A 13,813-nucleotide genomic window follows, 5' to 3' on the forward strand; every position below is an offset into this window, starting at 1 on the left:
ATGACAGAGGACATGTATCTAGCATATATAAAGAACTTGTGCAACTCAATAAGAAGTCAAGCTACTCAATTTTTTAAAATGGACAAAAGATTTGAACAGACACTTCAAGATATACAAGTGGCAAGTAAGATATGTAAAAATGCTATCATCATTGGTCTTCAGAGAAATACAAATTAAAACTAAGGAAGATACCATTTCAAACCCCCCAAATGGCTAATATTAAAAAGACATTGATCTGCTACTGTTGCTGACCTCATCTTATCCATAATGTGGGCTCATGGTGGTTGTGATTTGTATTTTCCTAATAGCTAGTGATGCTGAGCATCTTTTTATGTGTTTTTTTAGTCATTTGTATTTCCTCTTTGGAAAAATGTCTATTCAAATCTTTTGCCCATTTTTAAATTGGGTTGTTTGTCTTTTTATTGTTTAGTTATAGGATTTCTTTATATATTCTTGGTATTAACCCTTATCGGATATGTGGCTTCCAAATATTTTCTCCCATTGAATAGGCTGCCTTTTCACCTTTTTGTCAAAGTCCTTTGAAACACATTAATTTTTGAGGAGGTCTCCTGTATCTATTTTTTTCTTTCATTGCTTGTGCTTTGGGTGTAAGTTCTAAGAAACCACCGCCTATCACAAGATCTTGAAGATGCTTCACTTTTTCCTTCTAGGAGTTTTATTGTCCTGGCTCTTATATCTAGGTCTTTGATCCATTTTGAGATAGTTTTTGTACAAAGTTGAGATAGGGGTGCTCTATCATTCTTTTGGATATGGATATCCAGTTCTTCCAGCAATTGTTGAAGAGACTGTTCTGTCCCAGTTGAGTGGACTTGGCAGCCTTGTCAAAAATCAACTGACCATAAATGCATGGGTCTATATCTGAACTCTCAATTTGATTCCAATGATCAATATTTCTATCTTTATGCCAGTACCATGCTGTTTTGACCACTGGACTTTCTTTGCTGTCTGTTTCACTGCTCCATTCCCAGTACTTAAAATAGTAACTGGTACTTATTAAAAGCTCAATGAATATTTGTTGAATGAAGCTCCTGCTAACTAATGGGGGGGTATTTCTAATTTTTTAGAAATTTTGTCAGGCCCTGTGCTAGTAAGGTGTGTAGATAGAGTGGTTATAATCTATGTTTTTATGGAGCTAACAGTTACAGTTAAACTTCAGACAATTTTATATCGACCAGGAACATTTTCTTTATTGAAATTTTATACGGTTCCTTTAGTGAGATTTTACATGATTTAGTTCACTCAGTAACAGTTTATAACAAAAGGTTATCTTCAAAGTGCTGTACTTTTATCCATAGATCCCAAAGACTTCACAAACTGCTTCAATCATTTTTAAAAACCATTCCTGTTCCTCTGAAGAATATAGAGATCAAAGCCCTCAGGAGGAGCCCACATTTATGGATAAAATGAGGTCAGCAACAGTAGCAGATTAATGTCTACTAACTAATCTCTACATCCAAAGCTCTCTCAGGAACTCTATTTTGGTACTTTTCACAAATTTTCTCTTCCACTAAAAGACAGTCAACTTAGTCTCCTTTAAGAAAAAACTGAACATGTTTTTCCCTATATGTTGTATGTTCATACAAATAATTACACCTTTTGAAGAATCACACACCAGTTTCCCTGATCATAATAGTTTTGCAGAATGCTTACATTACTCAATTCTCCCTTACAGAATACATGGTAGTAATGATGAAACACAGGACTTGGGTCATGGGATCCATCCGGACCAAATGGCTGAACAGGTTTGTCTTTAGCAGGGTTTCCCTTAAGGTGCCAAGGAACAAGTAGGTCTTGAGAATGAAAAGAAGTCCTGTTAGTGTGAATAGGAAGCTTGGAATTACCAACTTTCCTTGAATTACAGCCTGCCTCCTGCAAGTCATCATTGGAGGGGATGGAACATGTCAAATCTTGACTGTCCACATCAGACACTTGCTTGACAAACAACCCTTGCACTGATGTATTGCTGCTGAGCACCTCTTTCGTTCCTTGGCTAATTCTGTTTCCTCTAAGATACTTGGACTTCTGCTTATTATATTCTTGTTCCATTGCCCAGACATAAATGAGTGCCTTCCCACCAGGTCTCAAGAGTCGAACAAGTTCTTGGAGAGCTGTCACTCTACGCTCTACTGTTGCAAAATGGTGAATGATGGCAATGGAGATACAGGCATCACAAGACTCACTACAGATTGGTACTACTAATGCATCACAGACAAAGGTCTGAAATTGCCTCTCTCTACAAATGTCCACAAGGTTTTGGCTACGATCACAACCAATCATATATAACTCCTTATTGATGCCAAGATATTTTCCATTTCCACATCCAACATCAGCTACTTTTGAACCATTTGGCAAAGCTTTCAAAAACTCCAAAATATGTGGCCAAGGAGTGTGTCTTGTGCTGCTGAAATGCCCAGCAATTTCTTCATAAACACTATGGACATACTCTTGTTCCAGCTGTGAAGCTTCTTTATCACTCTCTGGAAATGAGGGTGGAGTTTCTGGCTGTCACAGACCAAAGGGTAATCCATGGGTACAAAGGTACCTAGATTCTCCTGTCATCACCAGGAAACTCCGATGAGGCAACATAACTGGCACTGTGACACCATCTGGGTGCTTAAAATCCATGACAATCTTGGAGAGCCGGAGGGTCGCCTCGGACTAGCCCTGTTCCTTTTTCAGCTCAGTGGCGAAAGCCTCAGCCATTTTCAGTTCCCAGTTCTGTGATCTGGATTGGCTTTTATAAAGGGGATCTATTTAGCTTCAAAGTTACAGTATACCTTCACTGGAGAAAAGTCATTGGCATCCGGAAGACATCTGTTAGCTTGGAAGGCATGTAGCTGGCATCTTCTTCCTTTGCTCCCAGGTTGTGTTTCAAAATGGCTTTCTCTTAGGACATTTCTCTCTGGGTGTCTGTGGTATGCAAGTTTGGATATATTATGTCCCCCAGAAAAAGCCATGATCTTTTAATCCAATCTCGTGTGATATTGGGATCGGGTTGTTTCCATGGAGATGTGACTCAATCAACTGTGAGTGAAATGTCTGATTGGATAATTTCCATGGAGGTGTGGATCCTGCCCACTCAGGGTGGGTCCTGATTTAATTACTGGAGCCCTGTAAAATAGCTCACAAACAGAAGGACCTCAGAACAGCTGCAGCTGAGACAGACATTTTGAAGAGGGCCGTTGGAAGCTGACACTGACATTTTTGAGAACGCCATTTTGAAACAGAACCTGGGAGCAAGCAGACACCAGCCGCATGCCTTCCCAGCCAGCAGAGGTTTTCCGACACCATCGCTATTCTTCACTGAAGGTACCCTGTTGTTGATGCCTTATCTTGGACACTTTATGGCCTTAAGACTGTAACTTTGTAACCAAGTAAATCCCTTATAAAAGCCAATCCATTTCTGGTATTTTGCAAAACAGCAGCATTAGCAAACCAGAACAGGGGATATTCTTTTAGTTTCTCCCAGGCAAACTCTAGAGTAGCAAAAGTCTACTTTCAATGGCCATCTTCAAAATGTCTCTCTTGGCTGCAGCATTGAGCTCCTTCTGTCTGAGCTCTTATATAGGACTCCAGTGATGAAATCAACACCCACACTGAATGGGTGGGGCCATACCTCCATGGAAACAACCTAATCCAAAGATTCCATCCTAATCAACACTAATATGTCTTCCCCCACAAGATTGCATTAAAGATAATGGCATTTTGGGGGATATAATACATCCAAAGTCACACAGGTGAGAAATTTTCAGTGATTATTTCCTCCATTATTTTTTCTGTCCCATTTCCGTCCTCTTCTCTTTCTGAGATACCCGTAACGTGTATGTTCATGTGCTTCATGTTGTCCTTCAATTCTCTGAGATGCTGCTCATATTTTTCCATTCTTTTCCCTATCTGTTCTTTTGTGTGTAGGATTTCAGATGTTCTGTTCTCTAGTTCATGACTCCTTTCTTCTGCCTCTTCAGATCTGCTATTGTATGTCTCCATTATTTTTTTCATCTCTTCTCTTTTACCTTTCATTCCCACAAGTTCTGCCATTTGTTTTTCAAGCTCACTAATTCTTTTTTATGGTCACACAGTGTCTTCTTTATGTCCTTCATCTCTTTTCCCACATTTTCCTTCAGCTTTTTTATTTGATTTAGTTTTGTTTGAACATCTTTGATTACTTGTTTCAACTCCTGTATCTCACTTGAAGTGTAAGTTTGTTCCTTTGACTGAGTCATATCTTCATGTTTCTTTGTGTGAAATGTAATTTTTTGTTGTCTAGGCATTTCGTTTCCTTGTTTACCCCAATCAGATTTTCCCAGACCAGACAGGCCTAGGTTCCAGGAGGATGGTGTAATGAGTATCAAGTTTCCCTGAGGATGAGCCCCAGAACATTGTCAAACTTTCCTGTGAGGTCTCTAGACTCTGTGCTTTTCCTATCCTGTCCAGCAGGTGGTGATTGTCAGCCCACAGCTCCCCATTGGTGTAAAGAGGTGTGGCACCTTTCATTCTTAGCAGATCCTATCCCTGCCAGGGCCCAGAGGTTCATCAGAAGTCAAACTTAAGCTGTTTCTGGTTTTTTTTTTTTTTTTTTTTTCTTTTTCCCCAGGCCCTGGGGTGTTAATTCTCTAAGGAGGGAAAGCATGTGAGCTGGGCCTCACCCCCCTTTTCTTAGGGAAGATGAGCCCTTTAGGGAATTATCTCCTTCACTTGATTTCTTCCTTTGTCTCTCTATGTTAACTCCACCTTTGCCTGGTCAGTCCTGACAAATGTAAATGCCTGAGGCTTTCTCTAATGAAGTACTTTGGATGAGAGAAAAAAAAGAACAAAGAAAGAAATCCTCTTTTCCAGAGCTAGTCTCCAAGCCTCCCAGTTTCAGCAGTTCACCAGAGTCAGTATCTGGTTCTTTGTGCCATTTTCTTTGGACACAGCCCTTTACTGAGCTCAGCTGCCTCCAAAAGCTTCTATTCTTATTTATTATTTATTTTTCCATCAACCCCACCTTCTCTCTGCTGGGAGAGACCTCAGGGTTCCTTTCCTGCTTGTTCCAGGTTTATCTGTGCTCATAGCTTATATTCAGTAGTCCAAATTTGTTAATTAAAACTGTGATTGGAGCTTGGTTGAGCTATCTTCCCTTGCTCCCAGCAGCTATCACTTCGTTTTCCCACAAGGAAGTCTTCCAACTCAGCCTGCTGTGTTGGTGGGGGAGGGGCACCAGCTCCACACTTCGGGGAGCTTTACTTATAGCTCTATGCTGTGATCTCAGCCATTCCACCTGTTTCAGACTGGTGTGCAACATGTGTCTTGTCACAGATGTCCCCCAACAGTTGTTCCAGACTATTTGCTAGTTATTCCTGGCTAGTTACTAGTTGCTCTAGGGGACTAACTAAATTCCACACCTCCCTATGCTGCCATCTTGCCCTCCCTTCCCCTATTCTGTTACTTTTTGCTTCATATTTTAAGAACTTTTTATTTTGAAACACTTTTAAGCTTATATGACATTTACAATAATAATACAAACCCCATACAGAGAACTCCAGCACATCCCTATTCACCAGATACCCACATTCACGAATGTTAGCATTTTGTTACATTTGATGTCTCATTCTATCTATCCCTCTATCTATCCCTATCTATCCATGTATCTGTCTGATCATTTATCAATCCATTTTCTGAACACTTGATTATAGGTTTTAATACATCATGCTCCTTAAACACTTAATATTGCCATATACATTTCCTAAGAATAAGGTTATTCACTGATGTAACCACCCTAAGTGCAGTTACCAAGTTTGAGAAATTTAACATTGATATCAAGCTTACAGTGCATATTCCAACTTTTCCATATGTCCCTGTTTTAGTTTTCTAGGTTGCTGAAAGCAGATACCATAAAATGGGTGGTCTTTTTAACAATCAGAATTTATTAGCTTACAGTTTGAGACTGTGAGAATATCCAAATCAAGGCATCATCAAGGCAATGCTTTCTTACCAAAGACTGGTTGCTGGTGATCCTTGGGTGCTCTCTCACATGACAAGGCACATAGCAGCATCTGCTTGTCTCTCCCTTTTCTTCTAGGTTTCGTTGCTTTCAGTTTCTTGCTTTCATGGCTTTCTCTTACTCTCTGTATTCATCCATTTATAAAGGACTCCAGTAAGAGGATTAAGATTTGCCCTGGACCACACCTTAACTGAAGTAACCTCATCAAAAGGTCTTACTTACAATAGGTTTACACACACAGGAATGAATTAGCTTTAAAAACATGATTTTCTGTGTACATACAATTCCAAACCACCACACTCCCTAAAATACCTTCATGGGCCCCCTCTCTTCCCTTATTAGATCCTATCCAGCAACACATATTTCATTTCATTGTCATTGTCTCTTTAGATGCTCATTTTAAAAAAAATTTCTGGGAACATATATAGAACATTAATTTCCCATCACACCCACTTCCAAGCACACCATTCAGTGGAATCACTTATATTTACATTGTTGCAGTACCCCACCATCTTTCATTACCAAAACTTTCCCATCTCCCCAAAGAGAAACCCCACATTAACTCCCTATATCTCCTGCCCCCTGCCTGCCCTTTGCTATCTGTATCTGAATTTCTGTCTCTGTGAGGTTGCATGTTATTTCATGTTTTCTTTATAGTTACCATGCAGCTTTACTTTTCCACCTAAGTCTCTTGTTTGCTTAGATACCAACTTAACTTCAATGGTACACACAAACTATGTTCCTATACCCTTCCATCCCCCACCTTTATGCAATTCTTGTTACAGGCTGCATGTTTATACATTATGAGTCTAAAACCACTGCTTTATAGTTATACTTCATGCATTTGCATTTTTAGATCATGTAGTGGGTAAAAAGTGAAGTTACAAACAAAAAACACAACAGTATTGACATTTATATTTACCTATGTCATTACCCTTACTAGAGGTCCTTACTTCTTTGTATGGCTTCAACCTATTGCCTACTGTCCTTTCCTTTCAACCTGCAGAACTCTCTTTAGCATCTTTGATAGGGCTGGTCTAGTGGCAGTGAATGTCCTCAGCTTTTGTTCATCTGGGGATGTCTTAATTGCTCTTTCATTTCTGAGATATATTTTATCAGATATAGAATTCTTCTTTGGCAATATTTTGCCTCCATGGTTTCCTTTGAGAAACAGGTGCTTAATCTTATTGAAGCTGCCTTTTATATGCCATGTTCCTTCTTTCTTGCAGCTTTCAGAATTTTCTCTTTGGCATTCAACAGTTTTGATTATAAAATGTTGCAGGGTGGGTCTATTTCGGTTTATCCTGTTTGGAGTTTGGTGAGCATCCTGCACACATATATTCATATGATTCACTAAATCTGAGAAATTGCCAGCCATTATTTCTTTGAATATTGTTTCTACTCCTTTCTGTCTCTCTTCTCCTTCTCGATTCCCCACAATGTGTATATTGGTACACTTGATGGTGTTCCATAGGTTCTTCAGGCTCTGTTCACTTCTCTTCATCCATTCTTTTTTCTCCTTCTCAGACTAGATGATTTCAATTGTCTTATCTTCGAGTTCACTGATTCTTTGTTCCGCCACTTTATATATTTTGGAGCTTTGTTATTAGGTGCTTGTTCTAGTTTACTAATGCTGCCAGAATGCAAAACACCAGAAATGGATTGGCTTTTATAAAAGGGGGTATAGTTGGTTACAAAATTACAGTGTTAAGTCCATAAAGTGTCCATCAAGAAAGGGTACCTTCACTGGAGGATGGCCAGTGGTGTCTGGAAAATCTCTGTTAGCTGGGAAGGCACGTGGGTGGCGTCTTCTCCAAAGTTCTGGTTTCTAAATGGCTTTGTCCCAGGACGTTCCTCTCTAGGCTGCAGTTCCTCAAAAGTGTCACTCTTAGTTGCTCTTGGGGTGTTTGTCCTCTCTTATCTTCTCCAGAGCAAGGGTCTGCTTTCAACGGCCATCTTGAAACTGTCTCTCATTTGCAACTACTCTCTCAGCTTCTGTGCATTCTTTTTAATTTGGCCTATGTTTCTGTTATTTCCATAAGATCTTCTATTTTTTTATTTACTCTTGCAATTTCTTCTTTATGCTCTTCTAGGGTCTTTATGTCCTTTATATCCTGTGCCATGCTCTTCTTCATGTCCTTTATATCCTTTGCCATGCTCTTGTTGCCTGTCTGTAGTTCTTTGATTAATTGTGCCAAGTACTGTGTGTCTTCTGATCTTTTGATTTGGGTGTTTGGGTTTGGGTTCTCCTTATCGTCTGGTTTTATTACATGCTTTAAGATTTTCTGTTGTTTTTGGCCTCTTGGCATTTGCTTTACTTGATCGCTAATTTGTCAGAACTGCAGCTTGGTGGCATACGCTTTCTCTAACTAACCAGCAGAAGGCGTCTGTGAGTCACCTATTCCCCTCAAGTCAGTTCTCCCCAGCTTTGTCTTTGTGGTGTGTGGGGATCTGATTCTTGTGGGGTTCAATTGGTGCACTTAATTTGGGTGTGTTTTTGGTGCTGTCCACCCTGAATGTGGGGTGTGTAGGTGGTTAGGGAGGCAGGAGCTTTAATAATCAAACCTCCCAGGTGTTCCCGGAGATTTAAGGCTGTTGCAGGAGCCTAAGCCTTCATTTTAGTCTTGCTACAGATTATCTCTGCCGCTGACCCACAAGTCCTTGGTAGTTGCGTAGGGTCCCTGGGATTTCTGAGTGGTTCCCCCTTCCCAGCTGTGCTCTTCTAGGACCTCTGCTGAGGGAGGGCTGTGCCACGTCACAAGTGCGCGCCAGCCCGCCAGGGAAGCCCTGGGTCACTGGGCTGTGCAGGGGCACTCCCAGCCTGCTTCAAAGATGGTTGAATGGGATGCGTTAACTTCCCCCTTTTCGCACAGCTCCACCCTTCCAGCTCTGGGACAATCAGCCATGGGTGCATTAAAGGCCACTGTCCATGGCCGATATTGTGACATGTGTGCGGTGCCTGTCACACTGGGTTTCTTGGCGCAGCTCTGGGCTGTGGATCTGGCCCCAGGCAGAAGTGTCCACAGCCCGCCGGGGAGATGGCTGCAAGGAATGTATTTTTTTTCTCCTTTTGGCTCCCCTCTGCTCCCCTGGTCTCAAGACAATCAACAGCGGGTGTGGGGAGGGGTATCCTGCATGCCAGACACCGAGGCGTTAGCCCAGCCCACTCCCGCCGTGCTTCACTGCGCGGCTCTACCGTCTTATCTGCAGCCTCTCCTGGGCTTTTTTTTTTTCTTTTTTTTTTTTAAAGGACTAGTCCGTCTCCAAAGGCCAGCCCACCATTTTCCTGCACTGCAGCACAGCTGCCAGACTTTCAGCTGGCTCACTCACTTGTTTCAGAATGCAGGCTCCTGGTTTCACCAAACGCACATTCCCTGTGGATTTAGCAGACCTTGCTGGCTGGCGCATTGCTGGAACTGGTGTTCTGGGTCACTTTCTGGTTTTTATCTAGTATTTTTCACAGAGGTGTTTTTTGCCCTGTCTCACCTAGCCACCATCTTATGTTCTCTCCTGTGCATTCTTCAAAGTGTCCCTCTTGGCTGTAGTAAGCTCACTCCTTCTGTCTGAGCTTATATAGTGCTCCAGTAAACCAATCAAAGCCCATGCTGAATGGGCAGGGCCACACCTCCATGGAAATTATCCAGAGTTATCACCTACAGGTGGGGCACATTTCCATGGAAACAACCTAATCCAAATGTTCCAACTTAATCCCCACTAATATGTCTGCCCCCACAAGACTGTACCAAAGAACATGGCTTTTTCTGGGGGACATAATATATGCAAACTGGCACAGTGCTGTTTTAGTTTCCTTGGCTGCTCAAGCAAATAGCATGCAATGGTTTGGCTTAAACAATGGGAATTTATTGGCTCATGGTTTTGAGACTAGGAGAAGTCAAAATCAAGTCCAAAACAAAGCCTCATCAAGGCGACACTTTCTTCCCAAAGACTGGCGTTCTGGGGCTAGCTGCCAGCAATTCTTTGTCTTTGGCTCCTATGTCACATAGCAGTACATGTGGTGGCCTCCCCCTTTCTTCTGGATTCTGTTGACCTTCAGCTTCTTGCTTCTGTGGCTTTCTCTCTCTCTGTCTGAATTTTATTCTGCTTATAACAGACTCCAGTAATAGGATTAAGACCCATCCTTACTGAGTTGGGTCACACCTTAACTGAAGTAACTTCATCAAAAGGTTCTACTTACAATGGGTTCATACCCACAGGAATGGTTAAATTTAAGAACATGTTTTTCTGGGGTACATAGCTGAAAACTACAACAGGTACATACATGTTTATAATGTTCTATCTTCTTGATTAATTGATACTTTTATTGGGATATAATGTTCTTCTTTGTCTCTTGTAACATTTTTTTGGTTAAAGTCTACTTCATCTGATATTAGTCTAGCTATTCCAGCTCTCTTTTGGTTACTATTTGCCTGGGATATGTTTTGCAACCCTTTCATTCATTTTCAACCTGTTTGTATCTTTGGGTCTAGGGTGAGCCTCTTGTAGACAACATATAGTTGGGTCACTTTTTTTTTTTTTTACTTCTCTGCCCTTTGATTGGAGAATCTAATCCATTTACATTTAAAGTAAACTGATAAATAAGAACTTCTGCCACTTTTCTATTTACTTTCTATTTGTATAGCATCTTTTTTTTGTGGGGGAACTCTAATGCTCTATTACTACCTTCTTTGGTGTTAGGTATTTTGTAGTGTACCATTTTGAGTGCCTTCTTATTTATTTAATATATAATTATAGTTGTTTTATTAGTGATTGCTCTGGGGATTAAAGGTAACATCTCATTCATAACAGTCAGTTCAGATTACTACCTACTTAGTTTCAATAGTATAACCACACTTTCTTCTTTAAATTAGAACAAGTAAAGATGAACCTAAGCAGTATGTGTGAAAATGAGCTTAGATTTACATGTTGTTCACAACAGTACCTTCTATATTCTTATTGCTTGTTAGGGGAAATCTAGATGAAAATAGTGTGTATTTGTACGAATACCTGGTATAAGAAAAGTATACAAGCTCAGAATCAGACATTTTTCCTTTAAAGAATATTCTTATTGATTGTTAGAATAAACTTGGGTGAAGGTTAACTTTATCTGAGCAAAAATGCTGAGAGCCGTGCATTTTTCTTAACTGAATATGTTTACTCTGATTTAGAGCCAGTTGAGATGAATCTAAGCAGTATTTGTGAAAACAAGCTCAAATTCACGCAGTGTTTTCAAAAGAAACTTATTTTAGAAGAAATTAAGAAAAATCTAGGCAGTTTTTGTGAATATGAACTCAGTCACATTTTTTTTTATTTTTATTTTGAAATAATTTCAAACATATAGAACAGTTGCAAATACAATACAAACCCCATACAGAGAACTCCAACCCCCCCTCTACCCCCAGATATCTGTATCTACCAAGTTTACATTTTGCTACCATTGCAGTACCTTTCTTTCTCTTTCCTTTCTTCCTTCCTTCTTTCCTGCCTGCCTGCCTCCCTCCCTCGCCCTCTTTCTTTCAACTGTATCTATTATCTATCAATTATCTATCTACCCATTTATCATCTTCTGAACATTTGAGAGCAGGTTGCATATATCATACTCCTTGAACTCATAATACTTCCATGTACGTTTCCTGCAAACAAGGATATTAACTTATGATCTTAACTTAACTGCAGTTAATTCAAGAAAATTAATATGGATAGAAAGCTTAAATTCTATATTCCATTTTTCCTTATGCCCCCTTTGAGCTTATCTACTCCATTCTTAGATCAACTCCAGTATCATATATTGCATTGATTGACATTAACTTTTTTTTTGTTAAATTCAGTTTTATTGAAATACATTCACACACCATACAATCATCCATGATATACAATCCACTGTCCACAGTATGATAACATAGTTATGCGTTCATCACCACAGTCTATCTCTGAACATTTTCCTTACATCAGAAAGAACCAGAACAAGAATAAAAAATAAAAGTGAAAAAAGAACACCCAAATCATCCCCCCATCCCACCCCATCTGTCCTTTAGTTTTTATCCCCATTCCTCCACTCATCCTTGCACTAGATAAAGGGGGTGTGATCCACAAGGTCTTCACAATCACACTGTCACCCCTTGTAATCTACATTATTATATAATTGTCTTCAGGAGTCCAGACTGCTGGGTTGGAGTTTGGTAGTTTCAGGTATTTACTTCTAGCTATTCCAATACATTAAAGCTTAAGAGGATAGACCTTTATCCTTCTCTTCCCCTTCTGGGACACCAATGAGTCTCATATTCGGACATTTTATTTTATCTATCATATCCCTGAGGTCCATTTCAATTTTTTTCAATTTTTCCCCCATTTGTGCTGGTTTGAATGTATTATATCCCCCAGAAAAAGCCATATTCTTTGATGCAATCTTGTGGGGCAGACATATTGGTGTGGATTAAGTTGGAATGTTTGGATTCAGTTGTTTGCATGGAAATGTGCCCCACCCAACTGTAGGTGATGACTCTGATTGTATAATTTCCATGGAGGTGTTCCCGCCCATTGGGTGGGTCTGAATTAAATTACTGGTGCACTATATAAGATCAGACAGAAGAAGTGGGCTTGCCACAGCCAAGAGGGACACTTTGAAGAAAGCACAGGAGCTACAGATGAGAGACAGTTTGAAGACGGCCATTGAAAGCAGACTCTTGCTCCAGAGAAGCTGAGAGAGGACAAACATCCCAAGTGCAACTAACAGTGACATTTTTGAGGAACTGCAGCCTAGAGAGGAACGTCCTGGGAGAAAGCCATTTTGAAACCAGAACTTTGGAGCAGACACCAGCCACATGCCTTCCCAGCTAACAGAGGTTTTTCGGACACCATTGGCCATCCTCCAGTGAAGATACTGGATTGTTGATGCCTTACCTTGGGCACTTTATGACCTTTAAGACTGTAACTGTGTAACCAGATAAGCCCCCGTTTATGAAAGCCAATCGATTTCTGGTGTTTTGCATCCCGGCAGCATTAGCAAACTAGAACACCATTTTTTTCTTTTGTTCTTTCATTTTCCATTCTGTGGTCCTTGAGGTCACTGATTGTTGTTCTGCTTCCTTTAGTCTTGTACTATGAGTATACAGAATCTTTTTAATTTGGTCAACAGTTTCTTTTATTTCCATAAGATCATGTATTTTTTTATTTACCCCTGCAATTTCTTCTTTATGCTCTTCTAGGGTCTTCTTCATGTCCTCTATATCCTGTGCCATGCTCTTCTTCATGTCCTTTATATCCTGTGCCATGCTGTCGTTGTTTGTCTTTAGTTCTTTGATTAATTGCTCCAAGTACTGTGTCTCCTCTCATCTTTTGATGTGGGTGTTTGGGTTTGGGTTATCCATATCATCCGGTTTTATCATATGCTTTAAAATTTTCTGTTGTTTTTGGCCTCTTGGCATTTGCTTTACTTGATAGGGTTCTTTTAGGATATGTATGGTTATTCAAGGACGAATCTCTAATTTGTCAGATCTGCAGCTTGGTGGCATACACTTTCTCTAACCAGCAGATGGTGTCCGCGAGTCACCTATTCCCCTCAAGTCAGTTCTCCCCAACTTTGTCTTTGTGGTGCGTGGGGTCTGATTCTGGTGGGGTCCAATTGGTTCACCAAGTTTGGGTGTGTTGTTGGTGCTGTCTGCCCTGAATGCGGGGCTTGTGTCTAAGCAGTTAGGGAGGGAGGGCAGCTTTAATAATCCAACCTGTTTCTGGAGATTTAAGGCTGTTGCAAGAGTCTAAACCTTCATTTCAGTCTCTCCACAGATTGTCTCTGCCACTGACCCACACCCAAGT

The 13,813-nt window shown here is 40.4% G+C and overlaps 1 protein-coding gene and 1 pseudogene across 1 annotated transcript; one reads left to right on the forward strand and one right to left on the reverse strand.

Moving 5' to 3' along the window:
- Positions 1 to 13,813, forward strand: part of LOC119526761 — a 66,474-nt pseudogene that overhangs the window by 36,612 nt on the left and 16,049 nt on the right.
- LOC119510183 (alkylated DNA repair protein alkB homolog 8-like) lies at positions 1,609 to 6,322 on the reverse strand. Its single transcript, XM_037804366.1, is given in 2 exon segments — positions 1,609 to 2,673; positions 6,317 to 6,322. Coding segments are annotated over 2 exon segments (1,071 nt in total).

Source organism: Choloepus didactylus, chromosome 1, assembly GCF_015220235.1.
Source record: "Choloepus didactylus isolate mChoDid1 chromosome 1, mChoDid1.pri, whole genome shotgun sequence".
Classification (NCBI taxonomy): Eukaryota; Metazoa; Chordata; class Mammalia; order Pilosa; family Megalonychidae; genus Choloepus; species Choloepus didactylus.